Below are 24782 nucleotides of genomic sequence, written 5' to 3'. Positions count from 1 at the left end.
TAATTGTTACACATTTGATCTAGAAGAGATGGACAAGAGCTAATAGCTGTAAGTTAAACTGGACTTCACTTGTAAAGTTCTGCCGAAAAAGACGCTTCCAACTGGCATTCACCATGACGCAACAAACAACACTTTTGCCAATTATTCCGACTCTTTAACCGCATGAATACACTTAATATAATGATTGAAGTCGCACTAGACCCAATGCAAGAGTGATGTTTGCACCCAAATCGACTCTAATATCACACTGAAATGAACATCGACCAGAAATATTTGAACCAACAAATACTTTCTGAAGACAAACTGGCCGATCGCCTCAAATCTTGATTCTTTTTTAAACGCAAGAGAAAAAAAAGGAAAACATTCATCAGTATCAAAACTGAATACGGGAAGGATGAAAAGGAATAACAGATGGAGTGAGTAAAGGAAAAATGTCTAAGTAGTGACCAGTTTTACAAGTGGCCAGGAACATTCAGTGAGCAAAGTCCCGGGAACGACACAAGAGCGCACACTTCTAAATATTTGACTTGGACACTGTCACACCTCAAAGCAGAAACAGACAGTGCTAATTGGCCAGTATATATTTAGTAATATAAGATGGTCGTTTTAGTCATCGACTGTAGCTCCTGTCTCATAACAATGACACAGAGCAGAAGCACTTGAAACATCCAGCACAGGAAAGCACAGGAGAGCTGTGAAGTTTCATTTTAGAAGTTTTGAAATCAGTAAACTTATTTGTTCCAGAGTCATTTAGAGAAGCAAAAGAACGTAAAAATCTCTTCATGCGAGTGTCAAATTTGCAAACAAGCAGCAAACTGTGTGGTTTCTATGACCATTAACACATTTCCCAAAAACATAACCAAGAAATTACAATGCTTGCCTCACCGTACCACAGACTTGCTCTGTGGTGTTCCTCTCATTCTAACTAACAAGAAATTTTTTCCTGCCTTTTATTGAATTTAAAATTGAAATTTCTGTCTTCACTCATGCGAGACCTGTATTTTAGAGGAACAGCAGCGCTCTTCACCACAAGTTGTAATCCATGCTCTTGGATAGTTTTCCCCAAAGTATAAACACAAGAAATCAAAACAACCGCTCCTAAATACAATGTCATTCAAATGAGCCACAAAACAAAACAAAAAGTCCCCAGCATCTCTCTAAATAGAGGGAAAATAAGTGATAGATTTCCACTGCCCTGTGTTTTTTTTTATGTAAATTAATGCAATTTACACTCAAATATTCTTTTTGGAGAACGCAAACTGGCCTCAGACACTCAGTGTGCAGAACCGCCTCACATCTGCTTTAAAGTGGGAGCATCAACTGCATGCCTAACCTGTTATTAAGAGTACTTAGTGACTTCACACATCTCTTGGCATGTTTAGGCCAAATTAATACTCAACCCCAAGGATAGATTAAAATCTATCATTAGCAGGGTAATTTCAGTGTTCAAACGGAAGGAAATTACACTTCAGTTCAAAGACTTTCCACTGAGAATGAATCGAAAAGGCTTGGAGATGAAGAAAAACAGGAGTCTCAAACACCTGACAAAGTGACACGTGAGCTCGACTTGTACAGAATGAGAGAGAAAGTATGACGAAAGGAGGTAAGAGGTGTTAGGAGGGGGGGAAGGTCTTTCAACTGGAGAGGGTCAGTGTGGAGGGTAGAGCACAATATGGCAGGGGGAGGGACCAGATGCAAAATATTTAAGATGCTCAGACAGAGGAGGGCTCCAACAAGGAAATAAAAGTGAGTGAGGGTGAGCCACTGGTCAGAGAAGATCTGGGCGACTCAACCTTTGAAGAGACTTTACAGGCTACTGAACTATCTATTACTTACAAATGGCAAACTTCGGCTTCGTAGCCATGGGGCTCATGCTGCTCCTCCTATTGGAGACACAAGCTCAGAGCCACAAGAAGAGACTCTCGCCGCAGAAGCCGGTAAAAGCCCAGTGTTGCGATGAGGTCCGCTCACTCAAGGTTCAGGTGGCCAATCTGACCAGCCTCCTTGAGGAACTGAGTCGCAGGCAGGAGGCAGATCTGATGAACGTTGTGAGGCAAATAATGGAGCTGGACAAGCAGAACCGGCAGCAAGAAGCCCGGGTCACCGAGGCCGAGAGCAAGTACTCAGAGATTAACAACCGTGTGGAGATCATGCAGCTTCAAACCCTGCAGTCCGCTACTCAGACTTCATCAGGTGAGTGTCTTTCATTATTTTCAATGGTCTGTTTGACAACTTTTTTTAAAATAATAAATACATTATTACATTCAGACCATCTGCATGCTACTATTTTAGTTGAAACATGTGTATTTTATGGAAGCAAATAACCGATGTCAAGCAAATACCACCAGACAAGAACACACACTATGAATGAAAAGTATAATTTGAAAGGAATGTTCCGAAATAGACCAGTAATTTCATCTCAGCAACATCCCCATACACTTATTCCACCTGTGAAAATTCAGTCTCCGGCAGATTAAAGTGCGCCCACGAATCGGAGTTGCCCTAAAGGAGTTGGAAACCTGTACAGCCTCATCAAAGCCATCTCATCTTAACATTTAAACACAGCAAATCAGCACTGGCTGCCACTGAGAGTCGAACCAGGCATGACGTCGTCTATTATTTCAATACCTTGACCGTGCTGCCAAGCCGAGTCATATCAATGCCGTCACTGAGGAGAACACAGGAGTCTTTCATGAAGACCAGTAAATACGGAAGAGAAGGAGATTAGAGGAAAAGTCACACAAAAGATACAAACTACGTCAGAAATGTGGGAATAAATCTGATGTTTAGCAAATATTTTCTCCTCCTCAGATGCGATATATGACTGCGCATCACTCTACAGCAAGAGCTACAAGATCTCTGGGGAGTACAAACTTCCTAAAGACGAGTTCTTGGGAACCCCAGAACAAAGCGTGAGTAGCAGCTTCACTATATTACAAAATGTGTGGCTACAGACTCCCAACTCATGGATCTCCCTGAATGTCTTCAGGTGTTCTGTGATATGGAGACAAATGGCGGCGGCTGGACTGTGATTCAAAGGCGTAAAATTGGTCTGACGTCATTTAACCGTGACTGGAAGCAGTACAAGTCTGGATTTGGATCCATCCGTGGAGACTTCTGGCTGGGAAACGACAACATCTTCCGACTAACAAGGCGGCCCAGTGTGCTCAGGATTGAGCTGGAGGTAACGGTTGGCAAACACATCTTTAGACACTTCACAGGAGGAAGATATAAACCATGCATTAGCCATCTAATAGCACGTCTGGAGCGTAATGACAGAGCTCCTCCAGTGCAATTACTGATTTTCAAGGAGGTTCCCCGAGACATTATGCAGACGTAATGGTCAATATAACTGCTTCACTTTAAATCACGTTATATGTGTTTTCCGATGCAGGACTGGGCAGGAGAGACCCGCTACGCCGAGTATGGCTTTTTCACTGTCAGTAATGAGCTCAACAGCTACAAGCTCCTGCTCGCCAACTACAGTGGAAACGCTGGAGACTCTCTCAGGTACCACAACAACACCAACTTCAGCACCATGAACAAAGACAACGACAAGTGTGTGGATAACTGCGCCTCCCTTCGCAAAGGTAACACCTCGATAAATGCTGATTTATTTGGGGCCATCTAACCCTCCTTGCCTCTGTTCTTGAAGGTGGCTACTGGTACAACTGTTGCACCGACTCAAACCTGAATGGCGTATTCTACCGCTACGGAGAGCACATGAAGAACACAGATGGGATCACTTGGTACGGATGGCATGGGCCCAATTACTCCCTCAAGAAAGTGGAGATGAAGGTTAGGCCAGTGGGGTTTCAACCATAAGTGCATCAGATGTGTCTCCTGGCTATAGATCCCTCACGTGAGCGGACAGAGGATGCGCTATCGCCTGCTAGACTGAATTGTGGTTTTTCACTCGACTGCGGAAAGAATGGAAATGTTGTTTTTGTAATGCTCTGGTTTCCTCTCTGATGAATGTGGAGATTTTACCGTCTGATTGTAAATTGTATTTAAATGCAAGTGGATGCTGATTCTTTCACAGAACTTGAAAGCACTCGTGTGGGTTTTTAACTCCAAAAGACAGAAGCATCTATTTCAGGACTGTTAAAAACATATTTAAAGGAAATGTCAGGAAATGCTGGGTTGGGACCAAAGACATGTGAATCATCCATCAATGTATTATTTCATTCATTTATTCATTTTGTAAAGCTTATCCTGAACCTGTGTGGCCCGCGGGGGGTTTGTAGCCGATCCCAACTGATATTGCTGCAGTTAAACACTAACCATTGATGACTGAACTTGTAAAATGTGTACAGCTCTGTAATTAAGTTTTGTGACAGAAAATAAAGATATTTTTAAAACAACTGGCTGACGACTGGTGAAAATACAGCCATACACTTCCTGTTGGTGGATTACAACCAACAAAGGAGTGAAACTGAGTGATTGCCACATTGACACCAGGGTTATAAGAATTATTGGAATAAAAACAAACAAAGTTTTGATTTGTGTTTGCTACAACTGTCTCCACAACCTGAAGTGTCCCCAATACTGGCTACCATTATGGTTTGTTTATTTTAGCTTCTATGAGTTATCACAATGATGAATACAATAAATCAATAATATTATTATAGAATTTCCAAAACTGCCTCTTGCCACAGCTGTGGCAGTTTCTATACTTGTATCCAATAATGACGGGAAATGTTCTCCGAGCCACCGACCTTTGACCCCAAGGTTACTCCTTGACACTGTGGCCAAAGGTCCCAGGGCATCCAAGTGATTTTGGGAATGAGGACCACACACCGGGGTCACGCTTGGAGTCAAAATCCGACAGGTTAAACCACAGTTAAAACAATAACAACCTTTGTTCAAGACCGGGAAAGAAGATGCTCTGAGAAACTTCACACTGTTAAACTCTTGCCATTTAATAGGGTGACAGGGTTGAAGTTAATATCCATTTAAAGCTTAAAAACTATCAAGCAGCCTTTGAGGAATGCAACCCCATGGAAGATGAGAAGCCTTGGTGGGCATTTAAAAATGACCTTTGGTGAGGCTCTCAGCAACGAGCATTTCTGACAGGGAACCCGAGTCATTTACGAAACGTGCCCTCCAAGTGTTCTAAAATTGCTTTATAATAGGGCACAGCAAATCAGTCTTGCAGGCCTACTGAAGAAAAAGTCTGTGAGGGTGGTCTGACTTAAATTTACTGAAAGCTGAAAACAATTTTTTTTGAAAGGACAATTTGAAATGCTGCTTCCAGTTGTACTCATTTGAATAATATAATAAAAACAAACCTCTTGCACTGGATTGCAAGTTCTTTACCTTTCCTTGATGCAAATATACACATGCTGTTTCTCAACAAAGAAGCTCCACAAACTACAAATATGACAGAAAAAGCAGCCTCTAAAGTTCAACCTTTTGTATCCATTATTCATTTATCACAGTTTTATAGTGTTTTACAGAGAATGGGCAAACCAGAACTATGAGCCATACCACCAGCACCATCTAGCAATAAACACCTAAAGTTTAGGCTCAATTAACTGGATATTTTTGGTGTAATTACATGGAAAATCTGACCTTTTTCCTGGCACCATCGAGAATCCTGGAGCCTGACATTCAAGTCTGGCCACAAACTTATCCCTGCCCATAAGTTGTACCAGTTCGAACTAATAAAGTCACTACTATTAGCGCACTTACTCGGATCCCAAGTCACTCAATGAAGGAAAAGGTATAAAACTTTGGTGCCAATGAGGAATGGGGACAGAGGTCATGGCCCTGCTTCCTCAGAATGAGCTTTTGTGTACATATAAATAAGGCAGGTCAAAGTCAGGTCTGCACAGTTCTCTTAAAATGCAGGCCTCTATATCTTCTACGGGATAACACTCCAGAGGTGAGAACCAGATGGGGATATTGAAAACACCAGAACGCCGGCTCCCATCATTCATCATCATCAAGGCTCCTGAGAAATCGAAAGCAGGCCGACGAGAAACACAAATCCAGACACTCGTAGATGAAACGAAGGAAAGCTTCCAATTAAATGCCTGGAAAACAGATTTCTCTATGGCATTTCGAGTCAGAGGAATCGAGGGGGATGAGAGTAAGGGGTGGAAAAGATGACAGCTGATATCAAAGGGTTATAAGAGAAGGAAATTTATACTGTCATATATTTTGTATTTATTGGGGCAGGAATTTAACTTTGGTGGAGTCAAAGTTTGTAATGCAAGATGCATACATCAAGATAACTCCACACGAGGAAATGATAAAAAAATGATATTATGCAAAAGGCTTTTTGAAAAGCACTTGGATGGAAATAAGAAATGTTAAGGGTCAGTTTATATTTGTAACCTACATGTACAAAAGACAGGGTATTGGCGCCCCGGCTTGTTTTATTTGGCAAAAGTAGATGCACTTTTTAGAGCTCTGTTTGGAATACAGTGCAATATTCCAATTTTGTTGACATTAAGTGGATGAAGTCGGCCAATTCATGCTGACCTCACCAATCACTTGTCCACTCTCCGACGTCTCTCCCTGAAATGCATGATAATTGTGGTTCACATTCTTATTCATCCGCCAAGCGTTGCGTCATTTTAGAATATGCCTTTGAAAATTTAAACAGCTTTTCACACAAGGTCACACGGTGCTTTCACTCGCTGGAAAGATGCACAGCAAGTATATCCCTCCACATCATCGCCTCTTATCTTCTTCACCTAAAACGCTATCCTGCCAACCAACTGGCAATCAGTAAGTTCTCCCTTGGCATCTTTTTGTGTTGCTCTGCTAGCATTGATCTCCTCCAGGTGGTAGAGCTTACAGCCAGGTGGTAACTCAGAGGTCAATAGTTTTCACTCAACTAGCTACAGAGGAAAACAAACAAACGGACACATCTCATTTAAGAACTTCTGATCGCCCGACCTCTTACCTGATAAGGGACTCAAGGATCAGAGGAGAGGGCCCTTTCTGGAACTCTAACTCTTTGTAATGTAGTGCTTTGGCATATGCTCGACATTTGGCAGCTCTCTCTCCCAGCAGCACAATGCCGTTATCATCTCGTAGCGGCAAAGGACCCTGGAAAATAGAACAACGAAATGCAGACAAACCAGCAAGCATCGTGCTTCATGGTGACTGACTGAAATCACTGACCTTGTCACTGTGCTCCATGAACTCGGCCAGGTTGAGAAGCGTCTGTGTAACCTCAGCGATGTCTTGGGAAGTCAGCGCCAACTCAATACTTCGAATTAGCTCATCCTGTTGGTCTTCACTCAACTCAGACCAACAAGACAGGAAGGCAGCGTTGAACAAGTCCCTAAAGGAAAACAAGAATACCACATTAATAAAAGCCATTACGAATACAATAGCAAAGCAGAGGGGGACAAGAGTAATCCGGTTTAATGTTCCAGGTCTGCAGCAATAGAGATACTTCTTTAAACAATCTGCTGCACATTTTCAAATCATCATCTCATCTGGATCCTGCCAGCCAGTAGCAGACTGGAACTGTTTTACTCAAATCGCCTAGGTTTTAACTGTTATGACTCAACTATAGATAAATATTATCCATGTGGAGACTAGAATAAGGACAACAGAAGATACTGGATACCAAATTAAATAAACAGGAGCTGGACTACAAAAGCCGACGAGAGTCAAGTGTTGTACCTGGCAAGAGGAATGTACGTTTGGGCCAGTGACCAGCACGACCGCAACGCCGGGGAAGAAGACTCTTTGAGCAACACCACACTCAAACGCCTCAACCACTCGAGCCAGTCATCTTTAGATACTTTTCTGGCTGCTCCCCACGCCTGAGGAATGGAGAGAAAGCATGATGAGTCGCTTGGTTTTTGACAATGGAATCAAAACACCAATGTCCAAACAAAAGTAGAAATGACTGTTTTCATGAAGTGTCCATGAGTGTAGTGTGAGAAGAATCGCCAAACCATTCAAGCATGTCACAGGAATCTAAGAACATCAAAACTTAACCTAAGATAACAGGTTCTTATCTGCTGAGTCTCTGCATCTTTTGAGCAGCTGTTGAAATTAAAGCGATAGACAAAACACTCAATTTCAAACCAGCTCTCAACAATTTTTACCAGCTGAACCACTTGTTATTCCGCATGACTGAAATGTTGGGCTTAAAGTGTCAATGTCTGTGTAAGAATTGGAATTTTCATGAAATTATGACAATGAATTTTAGAGTAGTGGTCATGTGCACGATGTTGCAGTATGAAAGTGTGCCTTTTGACTTTTAGGAGGAAAATGAGCTGAACACAAACCATATTAGAGCAGTCGTGTACAACTTTTTAATCTGGCAATTTCATTCGTGCCATTTTTACAACCACTCAATTGTGTTTCGCTGGACTTCAAATAACACCACATGGATTATTCTTATTTAAAAGCGTTTGTGTTGCAAATAGTTCCTATTTGAACAGCTTGATGGAAGCATCTGCACTTGATATTTTTTGTGAATCGTGTTTGTCTTGTTTTTTAAGTTTGTCCGTGTGTCATCACCACAGGAACAACAACAAGGAAAGAAGAAAAAAAAAAGACTCTGGGATGGAAAACAAGACAACTGATTCAGACCTTCTGCAGGGCTGTTGTGCTGACGTGAAGCTTCTTCATGGGCCCCGCTTCGACAGGCCCGCTGACCAGAGTATCGCCTTGGTTGCCTCGGAGCTGGCGATGTTGAAAGATTAGAGGATCCTCCTCTTCCTCTGCCAGAGTGTAACCCTATTATGATCGCAAACACACAGACCACACACAAAAGGCCCACACACAGACCAAAACTGTGAAGTCATCACTGAAAAAAGACCACTTTGTATAACACAAATACATTTCCTTGCTGTGGGGTAATTAATGATAAACAGAATGTAAGTGACGATCAAGTGAAACAAGGTTATTGTTTTTTTTAAACACTGTGTAATCCTAGTCTTGACCATGTGGAGCCACTCTGTGTTTGAGCCTGCAAAAGGACAAGGAGTTTTAGAGAAACTGCCTTCATAAAACTCACCTTGACAATCCGACAAATAAGTATATCATAGCGTTGGTGGTTGATCCTGTGCTTCAGCATCACCTTGTTTACCATCGGTATGAAGATTTGGTACTGCAAATTAGAGGGGAACAGGAAGAGTAAATACAAGGGTGTTGTGTACTGCTGCTTGATTATATGGTGCTGCTTTAATCCAGATTATCTTCAGTCTCAAAACTCACTATGTTAAAAGCTAGATCAAAAGCTTCCTTTTCACATCAGTTGCCAGATGTGGCTGGCCTTTAGAGGTTAGACAAGAAAATGACAGAAGCGTCGAGGAGTAAGTGAAGGAAAAGTTCAGGACTGAAGTGAACGTGACCTCATCCGCGCCCATAAACACTACCCCCCACAGCGGAACCGTCAATGACATCAGCAGTCTGGCAGGAAGTAATAAAGATTTGGGAAGGGGCGCTCATGTGAACCCAATGGTGCGCTGTCGTCGGTGTGCTGAATAATGGCGAGATCTAAAGAGAGCCCTGGAGACAGCTACCTTCTTGCCCAACTGGAACACTAATGAGGAAAGGGTGTCCATGGAGGTGGAGCGCAGCTCAGGGGTACTGTCGAGCGTCCGCACAATTGGGTGGATAATACGAGAGGCATAGTCAGTGAAATCCAGGGACTCTGTCAAGCGGTCCAGTGTCTCCAAGGCAACTCTGCAAAACAAATGGAAAAATATAGCTTTGGCTATACATCCTAGAAAACTTCATTAAAGTTTGTCTGAGCAGTTGGGTAAAACAACGCCATCTAGGGATTCTGAGAGCAGAAAAATGCATCCCATAATATCATTCTGAATAATGAACAATCTATATATTTTGTTTCATTTCATTTCATAAAACATTGAAATTGTGTTGTACTGACTTCCGGGCCTGCAGCGGCACATCAGGAGCGTCAAACAACTTAACAATGGGCGGCAGAAGCAGGTGGAGGTAGTCATCGAGGTTGGCACCAAACAGCTGGATGGCATTCAGAAGCTGGAACAGTGATATTATTATTACACTGAGTAAGTAGCACTGTTTTCTAGTTTGCCACCCAAGTTTTCCACTGTTTAGTTTGATAAGACAAAATGCTGTAAACATCTAAAATGTGAAGAGGTGAGTCATGACAAACTCGATTGATGTTTCATTCTTTTCTTTCATCATGGATATAAAAATAAGCAGCAGAGCGGCGCTGGAAAACAGACGCAGGATTTATGTTATCACTGTGTTCTTTCAGGAAAGGTCAATGGGCTTCTAAATGAATATGCTATTAGAAGGGCCAGACATGTCCATCACCATGAGAAATAATTTCACCTTGGTTCAGACTCGAATGGATTCAATAATTGTAAATGTGGAACAGGTTTTTGGCAGAAGTTGTGAAGCAATCCTCATTTATAAATATTCAGTTAACAAGCCATTTTAATTGTTAACTGCATTCAGAGGTTAGTGCGCCACACAGGTTGGTTTACAGTCAATAGTCAAATGAGGTGCTGCCTCTGGAAAAAACGTCATGCTGACGCAGTGTTTAAGAGCGTTTGGTCAATAGATGAGGAGAAAAGATGACGTATGTTCCCGCAGCACACCCCCCAAGCAACACTTCATGAACACAAGTCAAAATTGCGCAGGCGAGACAGCAGGAAGTCGAGGTGGAAGTCAGAACGTGTGTGTGTGTGTGTGCATGTGCTGGGGGTGGATCAGCTCAGCTTGATGAGCTGCTTAAAACGATGGAAGTATATTTTTCTTGTCCTCCCTTTCGCCCTGGTGGGAAACACGATTCCTGCTCCCTCAATTTTAAGACCTCACGTTTGGGTCTGGCTTATACTAGAGACCCCGGACTGAGTTATAGACTATCCAGACTGCGGGGTTATCTAACACTGCAGACGTTGAGATGAAACAGTGCCGCACAAAAAAGGCAGACGGATGACCACACTGCTTATCATTAGATTGTGGTCTGAGTTGAAAGTATGAATTAAGATTTTAAGGAAAAGCCTGACAAGTACTGGCTGAAACAGGAGAGTGAGTCAACTCCAGGTCTATGCTGTCTGTGAACCACTGTGGCCATGACTTAGACTGGCTGAAGAGACATTGAAGGAAACCTCAAACAGAAAACAGCCCTCTCCTAAGTCAAATGTGGGCAGAGTTGTTGTGCTTTTTCAAAGAGTGTGTGGTGACAAGAGCATATTGAAAGACCCGCTGCTCTGTGCAGAGCACATTTAAAGGAGTGGAACTACTCAAAAAACAATCCAGGCTGTCATTTGATCTTTAAAATGTAATGAAAAGACTGGAAATAAATACAATGTGTAGGTTTTGATCAATTACTCAGCACTACTCTTGGTAATAATGTCTTGTATGAAGGACTTTGCATGGGGTGGAGTTCACAGTTGATATCAGAAGCTCCGAAACACTTCAGAACAGGAGCTCACCTTGATAGTAACGCTGCGGCCGGTGCTGTTGTCATGCATGAAAACGCGGAGCATGTGTGGGATGAGCTGAGGCAGGTAGAGTTTGAACTCTCCACCCAGGGCCACGACAATCTGCTCGATCAGAAGGATGATGGTGTTCTGCATGGGGTTGTTGGGGGTCCAGTACTCCTGCAACACAGATCAAAACAAAGCATGTTTAAGGGCTCAGTAAACTGATATTGTTTTATACTCATAAAGAAAAGGATTCAGCTCTACTTCTCTTCTGTTTCAAAAGTGTGTTCCACAGGTGGTTTGATGTTGGTGACCTAAATAATGGAAGGTCCAGCTCGGACTGGTTCCAGAGCACTAAAAGTCTGCGTGGGTCTGAGACCTGAGGTAAAGCGTGCTTTAATCACTGAGCTTAGCCTGTGCGAAATTCCAGCCAACTTTCCTTGAACGAATACGTATTCACTTGGCTGACGCAGACCGTCACGATTCTGGATGACCTCAAACAAACGCACCTTCCAAAAAGGTGATATCATGAACTATCCGGGTTTGGACCGAGGAGTTTATTTTATCTAGACATGACCTCCTTATATATATTAGAGATAGGGATCAGAAGTGGAGGACCTGGGGTCATGCGGCACGTCAGTCAGTCTATGGGCTTCAGCCGTGAGACCTGGCGGAGGTGTTTTGTCAGTAACTAGAGTCCTGAGCAGCTCCCAACTTCCTGCTCTCCCTGCCTGTGGCCACTGACTGGAGTGTACGTCCTGAATGGCTATACCAGCCCCCTCATCTGGATGCAGAGGCTGAGCTGGAGCACAAATGAATAGATTCTTTGTCCCATTTATTAACTCACAGGGACCTGAGACACAGTGGTCCAGTTCTTGCACCAGGGGTAACCGTCATTACAAATGTGTTTGTAACTGTTCCTCAGATTCCGATACAAAGGCGGTCATATGATATTTTGTTCCTCGCTTTGTGATTATGTGTGAGACAAGTCGGTTCGTCCAACTTCATGGACTATTACTTTAGCAGTTGTTCCACCTCATACGATAAAGGTGAACGTGTGATGTCAGCGCCACCAGTCTTATCCTAAAAAGGAACAAGGGAATGTGAAGGAAGAAAGCAGTCAACTGTAACCGCTTCAACAAAATAACAAAACACTGTAACATAAAACTCACCTAGACCTTTTCAAGCCTTTTGACAACCAAGCGGTGCTTTAGTTTAGTTTGCTGACTCAGCTTCATTTTTTTATTGCGGGTTAAATATTAATGGAATAATTGACAATTAGATACAAACAGAATAACATAAGGCAAGACATAATACACAATTTTTTCGTTAAATGAGCATCAGACGGTTCATGCTGTGTGACAAGGAGCCAGGATTTATCCAGAGGCCCTGAACACATTAGTCCTAATGAGGAAAGGGGAGAAAACAACCAACTGCAATTAGAGTTTGCAGCTGTTTGCTCGACTTGAAGGAAAATAAAATCGGCTGGATGGGGAAGCAATATTGAAGTGGTCCTCACCAGAGGCAAATGGAAAAATACAGCAGTCTGGAATAATTCTGGAGACTTAGTGACAAAGGCTGGATATTAAACAAGAACTGAAGAAGTTTCACTGACCTACTTGGTTGATGGGAATATACTTTCATGAAGGATGTAACAATATAATTGAGGAAATGTTAACATTTTCCACATCCACAGATCTAGACGTGCATACAGCATATACTTAAGGAAACATATTTACTACAGTATCGCCACTGGCCTCCAAAGTTGAAAGATAATGCACTTTTAAACCAAAAGTTTGGATTCTTAAGCGGATGAGTTATGATCATAATCAGAATCCTTTTCTAAATTCAACTTATTCATAAGGCCGCTGTTTCAGAGGTCGAATTCCTCTGACAGATGAGCAGCTTTGCCCGATGGGTGCGGGTCAGATCAAAATCTTGTCCATCTAATCCACTAACATTCTGCACTCAACTCAGCTCTTTAAATGTTTCCAAACTTTTTGCTCTGCACACTTACTTCACCGGCTGACGAATCGTTTGAACAAAGGAAGAAATGATACCGCTGTACAGAGCGACAAAGAACATCCCTACTTCCCTTCTCTAAGCCTCCCAATCCCCTCATTCCATGCCTCATTCAAGGCCCACTGGAAAAAAACGACCAACAAAACTACGGGTGAGGTGAGATAATGACTTACTCTGATGAGGATGAAGATGTCATCCATGTACGGCCGGATGTGGATCTTCACGAAGCACACCACCATTCCCATCTGCTGAAAGAGGAACTGAAGGAAACCAAAAGCACGTGGAGTTAATAGAGAGACCACAACTTCAACAAAAGGCTTTCAAGTATACCTCTCGGATACTGGCGTCGCAGACCCTGATGACATTGAGAAAGGTGGGCATGACCTGGGGCAGAAACTGGACACACTTGAGACCCAGAGACTTGAAGATGAAAGTGACTGCCTGGACCACCATGGTGTGGTGGTTGGAGAGCGAGGGGTCTCTGAGGATGCGCATGAGAGTGACTATTGCCACAGCAGGGTAAAACTCATCCAATGGCAGGTTTCCCATGTTGACAAGCATCTCACTGGTGCTGTAGTCAGCTGAGGGGAGCAGAGACGGAGAATTAACAAGGGCATTTCTCAATACATCACTGCTTTAAAACCTCAAATATTAGAAACCATCAGAAGCAGGAAAATAAAATAGTGTCCAGCCCCTTCAGTCAGGTGAAGATAATATCAACATCCTGAGAATATTGAAATTTTAGGTTTTATATTTGACTGAAAAATGACATGTTAAACAGCATTTTCTTCTGTAGAGTTCAACCGTAATAACAATCAGACCTGTTTTCTGTTCCACACTACGGGTCTACTCAGGTCTGCAGATTGTATGCAGACACATGACTCGAGCGAACACAACAACAATTGCAATCATTGTGTCTTCCAAAACTGACATGAACAGCCGAGCTGAAGCCAGTTTCCATCCCACAATCTGTCTTATCAAAGTAGGAATGCAATGCAAAGCACGCCTCAGAGAGAAAAATGGGTCGTCCAAGTCGTGGAGCAGCAGCCACGATTACCACTCGGTAATGCGGCAACGTTGCTCAGCCGTATTTGAGCGCTCATGATCCCCTTAGATTGACCTCGGTGCAACTTCATGAGCATCACAACTTGACTGTCAATTCGCCTGCACTTAATGGCTAAGAAACCTGCTTGCAAAAGCTGCTTTAAATAGTTTTCATAAAGTGAAACCTCATAATAATAATTGAAAGTGTAATGGGAAAAAGCAATATTGGAGAAAGCATCTGGAAACTTGCAATGCGTGACTCAAAACTTCATTACCAGAAGTTATATGCTCACTTGAATGAAAATACAATAATTATTCGATGAATTCACAAGTTCATGATTCGTGAACTGAGTCCAAGCGCAGTATATATTACAGAAAATCCTTTTGTTCAGCATTAAAAGCCATCACTTATTTCCCAGATAAGCAAATTCTGGAAAGTGTTTTTTCAAAGACTGGCAGAACTAAAGGGGCAAGTCTGTCAATGTATCTATGTCGGGCCATTGAGCTTTACAAGCAATCCAAGAAAACAGACGTCTGGTATTCAGTGTTTCATTGGCTTTCTGCACGAGTTCAGTTTCAGCCGCTCCAGTTGTGTCCCTGAAGACTCTAGAGTGCAGACAAAACAGACCGTCGGATCGCCCACGGGCTAAAGACAGGCTTTACAGTTGGACGTTTTACTATTCTAGTTTCACCGAGTCAGGATTGATGGATGTGATAGATGGCTTCATCTCTGCGGAACACAAACACAGTGTGTGTTGAAGGGAGCGCTGTTGAAGTAGTGATCGCACACAAGTAGAAAGGGAAATTTCATAGGCGAGACTGCAAAGTGTAAAAACACTGCCGTCCTTTGATTAAATACCACAACTGGTTAAGCTATGAAAAGCGCTAGAGGAGCAGGTCGACAAGTCACACACGCGTACAGGAAAGAAGATGGATGCTCTGCACTCTCAAAGCACTTTCTGAAATCCAGCAAGAATTAAGAGCAGAGGTAGAACCATTGAAAACAGGATCTCATCGCTCATCATGTCAATAAATCTTCCAGTTACTCTGCATAAAGAAGCAGAGAGATGCAGCCAGCACTTATACATTACTGAGAGTTTAAAAACTTTCATTGCAACTGGGGCGTCTTGCAAAATGATGAAACATGATCGTGATACATGGCCCACAGAAAAGAGATACATTCTTCAGAACCTCGCAGACAAGGTCTGCTTTGATCAAAGTTGAGGCCCAAAAAGAAAAAGAAACAATTCCCCAAAGTTTCAATTCTCTTTGGTACTCTGTAATCATCCTTTCCCGGTTTTATTCAGGACATATTCCACATCAACAGGCCCAACTTTCAGGGCATTTGGAATAAAATATCTCATTAATAAAAAGCATAAAGTCGGGATCTTTTCATGAATAATTAAAGGGCACTATTCATTTTCATTCTACTAAAATAAACACATAACATTTCCCTTTCAACAGACTTCTCATTTGGTTCAAATGACATGGAAAAAAAATGCAATGTTAGATTCTGTTGCTTTTTTACAACCAGCAGATGTAATTTTCTTGCAGACATATCATTTCTGAGGGTTCGGCTCATAAACAGCTTTGGATTTATGAACTGTACAACAGCCAAGCTGTAAAAAAAAAACGGGATAAATGCAGAGCGTTTTCCCAGACAGCATTTTAATAGTTAATGTCAGCCAGATTGAGAAATTCTAATAAGTACAATGAAATATGTTCTTCACTTCAAGATATTCAGTGAAGGAGAAGACACAGTGGGCTGAGATGCACAGAAATTGATCACATGCTTGATGACTGACATTTATTTGATCTAATTTTGCGGACTTATGAGGGAGCGCCAGGGACTGCAGGTTCGGGGAACCTCGCTGCCAGGCTTATAAAGACGTACTGCTTGAGGCAACTTTGGGTTTGGAATGAATCAAGGTGCTGAATCCTGACTCCTTTCTCTGTGGCAGTCCGCGGTACCCCGGGCTCTCACACCCCCAAAAGAGCTGAGCCCATCGAGGGAATATGTAGACTATATTTTATTCATGAGCACTCATGAGCATGTCCACAAACTGAAAACCGCTGAATGCATCGTGACACACTAATAATCAGATCATAGCTAATGTGAGATTCTCTTATTTATACTTGCTGCTACAGTCGGAGTTCAAATGTTAAAATATTGGCTGTGGGTTGCAAATGAAGAGTCTGCGACCAGAAGAATAACAGAGAAAAGGATGCAAAGGCCTTTTCCAGCTGTATCCCAGGATATCCGATACTTAAAAGAACACAAATCAGGAGTTTTAACTAATCCATTTTCAAAATTTCGCTGGGGAAAGCGCAGCTTCTACAGCTCCCAGAGCGGCCATTAGTAACGTAATGACAGGCTTACCAGAATCCTGATTTGACTTGGACTCGGAGAGGCTGACAGCTGAGGCGTCCCGCGATTGGTCAATCATGCCGATGTTCACTTTGTGCTTGTAAGGGTCCAGCGCTCCGAGCAGACCCAACACACGGATGGCCTTTATATGACACACAAGTTAAAGCTTCAGACATGATTTCAGAACAGGCTCTCCAAGCTAAGCTACTCCTGCGTCCTTTCATTTGAAGAGCAACAATATACAAACGTTTTGGTCCAGTGCTGACCGCAATAACAAGGCCTAACATTTCCACACCAAACGTACACAGAACAAATGATTGACTTCGTATTCATTAAACAGCAAACATCTAGTTCTCATAAAGTCAACGAGTGACCACAAAAAATAAACAATTCATTACCAAAAAATACACTCGCCACGTAGTAGATGATTTGAGGCCTTTTTTACATGAGAATATACGAGAATAAAACAAACAAAAAGCATAGCATTTCACAGACATCAACCTTAACAAGAGTTTTATTTCATATTAGTTTTGTTATCTATAATGATAAGAACAGCGGAGGAGATGCAGCGTAACATTGAATGCAACTCCCAAGCGTTCCCACTGAAGGCACTTTCATGGGTGACAAATCTAGTTTGAGAGACATTCTGGGTCACATGGAACGCTACGTTCAGCCCAAACTTCAGACCTGAATAAATTATTTTCACTTTTTTTTCTATTCATCATTTGCACGGGTTATTTGAGTTGCGACATTTCGTTCTGATTGTAAGAGAGCAGTATATTTATGATCCTTGCAATGAGACGAAACAGGTAGGATGAAATTGGGAGCCTTTACCTCCCTCCTGATGCCCTGGTTTTGTTCCGTCTTCAGGAAGTTGAGCAGCACCTCCAGCAGGGACGGGTACTTGCGATAGGGTTCCACAACATAACCTGTGCTTGCAACCTGTTGGCCCAAGGTCCACAGCGCCACCTAGTGCATGAAAAATAGACCACAACGTTGTCATGTGCAGGGCGGTCTGCAATTTGGGGAAAAGATTTTGTTTTTCATTGAAACATAAAAACAGAATCAATGACTTCATTGTCTGTTGCAGCAGGATGTTTACACTTCACTTCAAAGTGTGTCTGCAGTGCATATGGGAGTTCTGCAAATCAGATCTGATCAGTCAGATGGCATTATAGAGAGAAGAACTGTTTTCACAAGTTGCCAACTTGTTTGTTGAATACAATCAGACCAGGCCTTGTTAAATTTGGTCTAGTTTAGAGTGTTTACTTCACTTTTAAGTGCTTTCTTGGCGCATTGGCAGTCTTCCTTTACAATGTTCCACTAAATCCTTTTTTTAATTTTGACTCCATTGAAGATGAAAATTAAATTAGGTCGCATCAAGCTACAAGTACCATCCATAAATGAACCAAAACAACATTCATATATCACGGCAATCGTATCAAGTAGAAAGCAAGCTGCTGGATTGCTGAGGACATGTCTGGTTTCTATGTTGACCCGCCACAGCAGGTCACAGGCAGTAACATAAGGGACATCCCTTATGTCAAATTGTTGTCGTGCTACATGCTATATAAACAGAAATTGGTGGAGGCCACTTTTCAAACACTGAGATGATCACTACAGCTTGCTATGAAAATAGTCAGCGATTTCAATGAAAACTTTCTATGGCCCACATTATCAACTGGAGTGTAAAAATGAGAGTGCTGCACGGCACTTAAATTAACAATGGGCTGATGCTGATGTCAAAACAGCTCAAAAAAGAGGGTTCTGTTTCTCTTCTATTTATTCCTTAGGTCTTTCAAGACACACAGAACTTTTAGAACAGTCATTTTATAAACACACATGTCTCCTGTGACCTAGATGAAGCAAAAATGAAAGGAATTAAATCGAACCCTGTCAATAAATTCTAAAGGCAAAACTGTCAACAACAGTTTCAATTGCATTAGGATCATTTTCACGAGTGTAAGAGGTCATTTTAATGGCACTCAGTCGTCTACAAAATACTGTGTTATCAGGAGAGATGCTCATGTTCATCAGATATTACCTGATTTACATCAGGTATTGATCAGTCCAATGATAATATTTAGGACTGCGCAAAATGTTATTTAAACTAACATACCAGAATTCCTACTCCTCACAAAAAGACATGTAGGTTTCTGGCTGCAATCACCACAAACAGTTTTCTGGTCTCCATCAACGCATCACCGGTTAATACCTAAATGCACAATGAGTCCTTCTTGCATGAGCTTCTGGCAAACAATCGTGTTTAAACAGGAAATACCAGACACACAATACTCCATCTGAAAGACTTCAAATGCTTCCAGAACTTGCATCTTGTCATGTTTACTCAAAAAGAAGTGAATTTACTCGAACTGGGGGATAAATATTTTTCAGGACGATGAGACATTTGGTAGACATTAGATGGAGTAAATGAGGAGCAGATGAGGGGAATGGCAATCCTTGTGTCATACCTGTCGTTTGGCCAGTGAGGACGAGTCCTGCAGCATGTCCATGATGATTGGAAAAAGCTCGTCCATCCATTTCCTCATCTCGAGGCCGCTCACCTGACACAACAGGAAACATCAATGGAAATTTGGCTCCTGCAGATAAAGCGTCTCACAGGAGCGGATGATTCGTCGCTTTTATTTTTAGCATATGTTACCATATCATTGTACTCCTTTAGAGGAAAAAAGTGAGTTGCTCTGGATTTTATTAGAATGTTTTATCTAATATTTCAGTCCAGTCTACATCTCATTTCCTTTTCTACAACATTGCTTCAAACCCATGAGTTCACCTCACCTGGGCCAACTCTCCAATGGTGGCAAGCACGCTAATAACCACTCCAGGATTGGGATCTGGGTCTTTCAACTTGTGGATCAGAGCCTGCAGAAGAAGAAAGGAGGTAAAAAAAGATCACAGGGCGAGTGTTACCCATGTAAGTTCCAGACTCTGGTCAAATCAAAGCAGTGAAAAGGGCGGCCCTGTACCTTGAGAATGGGTTCCATGTATGGTCGTATGAGTCGTGGGGCATTTGAGACCAGATGGCCAAGCATGCGAGCACTTTGCTCTTTATTTCTTCCAACACCACTGTGCTCCAACTCAGTAAGAATCTGCAACATCAAACAAAACATCTTAAGTGCTTGCTTTTTCCCAGTGATTAAAATAGTCAGCGCCCTTCGCTCTGTAACTGGTAACACGACTGTTGTAATGCGTTATGATGTAGGGATGGAGAGCATGTACAAACAATGCATGTATCTGCACTGTATCTTTCTACCTGAATGAGCATTTTGCGCAGGAAGGGCATCACAAAGGCCGGGTTCATGCTGCTGAGTCGCCCAATTGTGCAGATGGCCAGCTCTCTGATCTCGAAAACTTCATCATTCAGCGCCACAAAAAGAGCCTGCAGGTTCTCAGCCTGTGCGAGATGAGCATCGAAGCGCTCATCTAGAGACGCCAGCACACAGTAGCGAATATCCGGATCTGCAGAAGACAGAACTCAGTAAGTCATTCTGACTTTGATTCTTTCTAATTGTGAAATTACCAGGGTCAGTGATGCCAACCACCAACAGCTTGCTGAGCACGTCTGCAACCACCTGCACCGCCGTCTGGCTCACAACATGGCCACTGATCAGATGGATCGAAGGGGTGAGGAGGCGTGAGCAGGTCCGGGCCGCTTCCATTCGGATCTCCTTGTGCTCGCTGTTCAAAAAGTGGTCCGCGCAGTGTCGAACAAATTGAGTCAGAGAATGGCCTGTTGGGAAAGTTTGAAAGTGTTGCATTTGACAGTTAACAATTCATGTCAGCAAAAGACAACAGCAAATTTAGTTATTAAATAACACAATGTGTAATAAGTCCTACCTTCAAATTCAAAGCTTCCTAGTGTGCGTAAAGCTAACGTGATGCTGCCGACATCACTGGCTTCTGGGATGTTTGTCAGGCTTGGTGAAGCCAACTGGTGGGCAAGACCTTTGGGCATGCCAGGGTGGCGAAGCGGTTTGTGCATCAAAACAAGGGACAGCATTTTTAGAAGACCATCCTGGATGTCTTTCTTCAACAGTGGGATCTGGCGGCTCAGGTCGTACAACACAGCAGTCAGCGCAGGACTGGAATTAAACAAAGCGAACAGCATGTTACTAAAGTGTCTGGCCATGTATATTTGTCACGCACGAGAAACAGCATCTAGATGTTGAAATAATGAAGCAGCTCACCTGAGGCCTACAGCTAACATGGGCTCAAGCAGCTCCTTGATATCTGGCTGAATGCTAGGTCCCATTGCTCGAGACAACATACTAATACAAGTGAAAACTGTTGCGTCGACCTGCATGGTTTTCTGCCTCCTGCAGTGAATGAAAACAACACGGTTGTTAGCAGTGAACATTACAAATAAAGTGGCTCTCGTGAGACTGACTTGTGTGCGAAGTCTTTTGGTGGCAGAGCAGCTTTGATGATCTCAAGGATCTTGGAGAGGTACGGCTGGATTTCAGCCTTAACGGCCACAACTAACAACCCCAGAGCCTGGAAAGCTGCAGTCCGCTCCTTCTCCTTCTTCAGACAAGCCAGCAGGTAGCCCATCGTGTCGGACAGGTACTGATCTGTACGGAAGGAACCAAAACATTTCTCATGATATCAAGTTACAAAATACGTATATCCAGTCAAAAGAACTTCAGAAATATGATGCCAAATTATTTTATCCTTCAGTGAAATCTTGACCTTCTCACCTGTGAACGTATGAGGCTGGAAGGCTGCCAGTCTGGGTAGCAGATTAAGGATGGTCATCTGGATCAGAGGGTTCTTACTGGTTCTATATTTCAGCACCCACCGGCAGACCTGGACAAAACAATGTTCAGGCAAACATAATCATACAGAAGTTTATATACATACAGAATACACATTAGAAATAAATGTTGCATTTATACCAGTAAAATCATGTGTCCATTTTGGGGAGAGTTAAGGCCTTCTAATCTAATCTAAAGTTTGGTTACGCTTTGGAATAGGAAACAGATATTACCATAACAGTGATTATATGTTATAAAGCACTGACTGGTTAGTATCTTGCTGAGCATAGGTATATATTGTACCCTGGTAGTTAGGTAATTAACTTGTTAATGTCCAATATCTGTGCCGTAATATTAAGTGTAATAAATATATATCAGAATATAAAGTTGTGTTAAAAACCAACAGCTGTATCTTTCATTTTTGAAAGTTCATCGTGGAAACAGGAAATGTGACAAAAGATATGATGCAGATACCTGGTCAAACCGCTCTTCCATCAGCTCTCTGCAGTATCTGCTCTCCACCAGCGAACTCTTGGCTGGCACTGGCGTGGCTCCAAAGCTGAGGAAGCCCTGCGGTGTGCTGTAGCCCAGCAGACCCAGCAGGGCATTGGACTGTTGCGGCTGCACTGATTGAAAGCTGGTGAAAGGTGTAATGTGGCGCGGCTTTGTTCCAAATCCCATCAGCTCCTTGCAGTACTTGTCATGGACAAGCTGCTGCTGCGTGATCTCCTCCATGTCCTCACGCATGCGCTGAAGGTAACAGGCAGTTACTGGAAAGTGTCGACTATCAGTAGTTTCTGCATTAGAAGCACTCTCACCTCTCCTTCCATGCTACTGATGCGAACCAACTCATTGAGAATAAGTAGTGCTCCATGAACTCTGTCGTCTCGATTCATGCCTTTTTCTTTTGCCAAAGTTTCATCAAAGCCCTTCTCTGCTTCCTCAAAGGTTTGCTGTTGGTCAAAGACAAAACATTATGCTCACTATGTGATCAAATAATGCTCCTGAACGACCACAGCAACTGGCATATTAAGGAAAAATATGAGCAGTGTCATGACAGTAATAAACAGTAGTCGTACTTTGTACCACTGTGGCTTCTGCATTTCCTTAGTTTCCCTCTGTGTGGTCAGTATGAGACAAGCGCGCAGGGCAGACACCGCCCCTTCACGGATTGCCTGCTTTTGATCCCAAACCGCATAGAAGATGTTGTCAAAGAAGGGCTGCACTTGCTGGAAGAAGAAGGTGGGGGCGCTCACAGCCAACTCCCTCAAAACCAAAACCTGTGGTCAAATAATAGATACATATCGAATTCAAAAAATATATTTTTCATTGTAGTTCCATTTACATGTCATTCTGTCATAATCACTTTGAACAGGTAGTTACACAGTCAAAAGGCTTAAGAGTCATGGCACCTAAACACACAAACATTAAGAGGTGTTTAAACCATAAACAGAAAGGTCTTTGGTCTCGGCATCACTTACTGCAGCATGTCGCCGGCCTTCATTCCTGTCTGCTCCCAGCCACTCCAGGGCTCTTTTAACCTCAAACTCCACATACTCTGCAGTAAACGTGTCTCCAGCCATGGACAAGTGACCCATGGCTTTAGAAGCCATCTCCATCACCACCGGGTCACTGGACGGGAGCAAGTTGCGCAGATAGTTGGCAAAGCGACTGATTCTTGTGGCATTTCCTCCCTCCACTCCAATCAGACTCACTGGAGGAAAATGGCACAGAAATGTGGTGACGATGCAGTCAGCCATTTTATCAGCCATCACATGGAGGAGAAGATTCGTCTTACCAATGGCAAGAATCCCTCCCTTCTTCTCATTTACATCAGAGCTGGACACCAGCTCAAATATGTGGTGGTTTAACTCATCGTAGAATGTTGTCGCCTCATCTTGGCTTAACTGAGGAAAGCAGTTAAAGGATAGATGCATGTCAAACAAGCTTATCACAATACCACTTTATAAGTCTTTCTTGTAATAATTTATGTATGTATAGACCTTGTTTATCAATAACAAAACCATGCTTGAATGAGGATTCTTCAATCTATATAATCCCTAAACTCTTGCATCACTCTTTATTTGCAAGTACATTGTATTTTCAATTCAAAACATGCAGTTGAACATTTAAACTTAACTGTTACACATTCTAATGAAATGCATGTTAATACCTCTCTCAACTCAGTCGTCACATAGTGCTGGAGATCTTTGGCTGACTTTGCTCTGGTGTCTTCGTTTCGACTCTTCAAGCCACCAACAAACTGTTGCAGCACAGTGGCTGTGCCCGACATGATCACCATTTGGACTGCCAGGCCTGCAGAACAACACATGGATGAGAATCAATGTCCAGATATAGTCGCTATAATTTACTGCGAAGACTTAAAAGTGAGTAAAGTAAAGGGAGTAAAAGTAGGCTTTTACAAACTGGTTTGCTTACGTGGGGATTCTGGACCTGGAGTCCAGTTGAATGAGAACGACCACGACTCGAATTCATTAAGTGTAAATACCAAGACGGAACATAATAACGCCTTTGTTACCGGAAGTGTTTACAAGTCGACGGTAAATACCACATTAGTGCTGCTGCTATTACAGATGTGTTAGCAGAATTGTTAGCCGGTAGTAATGCATTAAGTTATCGAAGATTAATGAACACTAAGACAACACCAACGATGATTGAAGTGTTACGGATAGTATATAATAAGTAGGTTTCCCAGATTCTAACTATTACAGACTAAACAACAGCCAACAACTGAATTCATTATTGTCATGCTGTTTTTGTTTAGCTAAGGCCAATCGAGGGAAACAACGATATAAGGATAGTACAGCTGCAGTTACACACTTACAGGTTTCCGGGTTTCTGTCGAATTCTTATGCGTTATTTTCTTCATGCATTATGAAAAGTATTCATCGACGAATTCTTTTGGGGCAAGGTTAGCCTGCTAAAGAGGCTATGTTGTTTGACTAGCAGGGCGCTTCATGGGCGTAGTTGATGCGCAGCATGCGCAGCCAGCTCAGAGTGGAAAGTCGCCTCTCATTTCTAAATCTGTCGGTTTTATAAAATGTGAACAGGGTATACTATGAATAAATAAATTAAGAAAGTTAAATCGTTTTTTTAATTAAATCTCTTCGAATTTGAATGGAACGTGAACTCGCGAGAGGCCATCCGTCG

General features: G+C 42.5%; 2 protein-coding genes across 2 annotated transcripts in view; one reads left to right on the top strand and one right to left on the bottom strand.

Annotated features, from left to right (window-relative positions):
- mtor (mechanistic target of rapamycin kinase) overlaps positions 1-24782 on the bottom strand; it is a 53189-nt gene extending 28407 nt beyond the window's left edge. Inside the window, exons 1-28 of the mRNA XM_053848990.1 lie at positions 24457-24782; positions 23785-23927; positions 23410-23518; positions 23093-23325; positions 22691-22891; positions 22430-22564; positions 22086-22361; positions 21555-21663; positions 21245-21428; positions 21045-21173; positions 20695-20939; positions 20378-20587; positions 20111-20316; positions 19824-19946; positions 19636-19719; positions 19308-19400; positions 17671-17805; positions 16849-16978; positions 13755-14005; positions 13598-13684; positions 11412-11579; positions 9872-9984; positions 9504-9666; positions 8996-9088; positions 8569-8715; positions 7648-7790; positions 7138-7300; positions 6917-7062 (exon numbers count right to left, since the gene is read on the bottom strand). Of these exons, the coding sequence (XP_053704965.1) occupies positions 6917-7062; positions 7138-7300; positions 7648-7790; positions 8569-8715; positions 8996-9088; positions 9504-9666; positions 9872-9984; positions 11412-11579; positions 13598-13684; positions 13755-14005; positions 16849-16978; positions 17671-17805; positions 19308-19400; positions 19636-19719; positions 19824-19946; positions 20111-20316; positions 20378-20587; positions 20695-20939; positions 21045-21173; positions 21245-21428; positions 21555-21663; positions 22086-22361; positions 22430-22564; positions 22691-22891; positions 23093-23325; positions 23410-23518; positions 23785-23913 (4205 nt within the window). The 5' untranslated portion in view covers positions 23914-23927; positions 24457-24782. The remainder of the gene's footprint in view (positions 1-6916; positions 7063-7137; positions 7301-7647; positions 7791-8568; positions 8716-8995; positions 9089-9503; positions 9667-9871; positions 9985-11411; positions 11580-13597; positions 13685-13754; positions 14006-16848; positions 16979-17670; positions 17806-19307; positions 19401-19635; positions 19720-19823; positions 19947-20110; positions 20317-20377; positions 20588-20694; positions 20940-21044; positions 21174-21244; positions 21429-21554; positions 21664-22085; positions 22362-22429; positions 22565-22690; positions 22892-23092; positions 23326-23409; positions 23519-23784; positions 23928-24456) is intronic.
- Positions 1726-4364, top strand: angptl7 (angiopoietin-like 7). The gene is made up of 5 exons (XM_053848991.1): positions 1726-2193; positions 2812-2912; positions 2990-3184; positions 3395-3590; positions 3656-4364. Exons 1-5 carry the CDS (start codon positions 1839-1841, stop codon positions 3823-3825), a joined length of 1017 nt encoding a protein of 338 aa, XP_053704966.1. The 5' UTR covers positions 1726-1838; the 3' UTR covers positions 3826-4364.

The sequence above is a fragment of the Synchiropus splendidus genome, chromosome 18 (assembly GCF_027744825.2).
Source record: "Synchiropus splendidus isolate RoL2022-P1 chromosome 18, RoL_Sspl_1.0, whole genome shotgun sequence".
In the NCBI taxonomy this organism is placed as follows: domain Eukaryota; kingdom Metazoa; phylum Chordata; class Actinopteri; order Syngnathiformes; family Callionymidae; genus Synchiropus; species Synchiropus splendidus.
The sequence above is the reverse complement of the archived record's forward strand: the minus strand, read 5'-3'. Positions and strand labels throughout refer to the sequence as shown.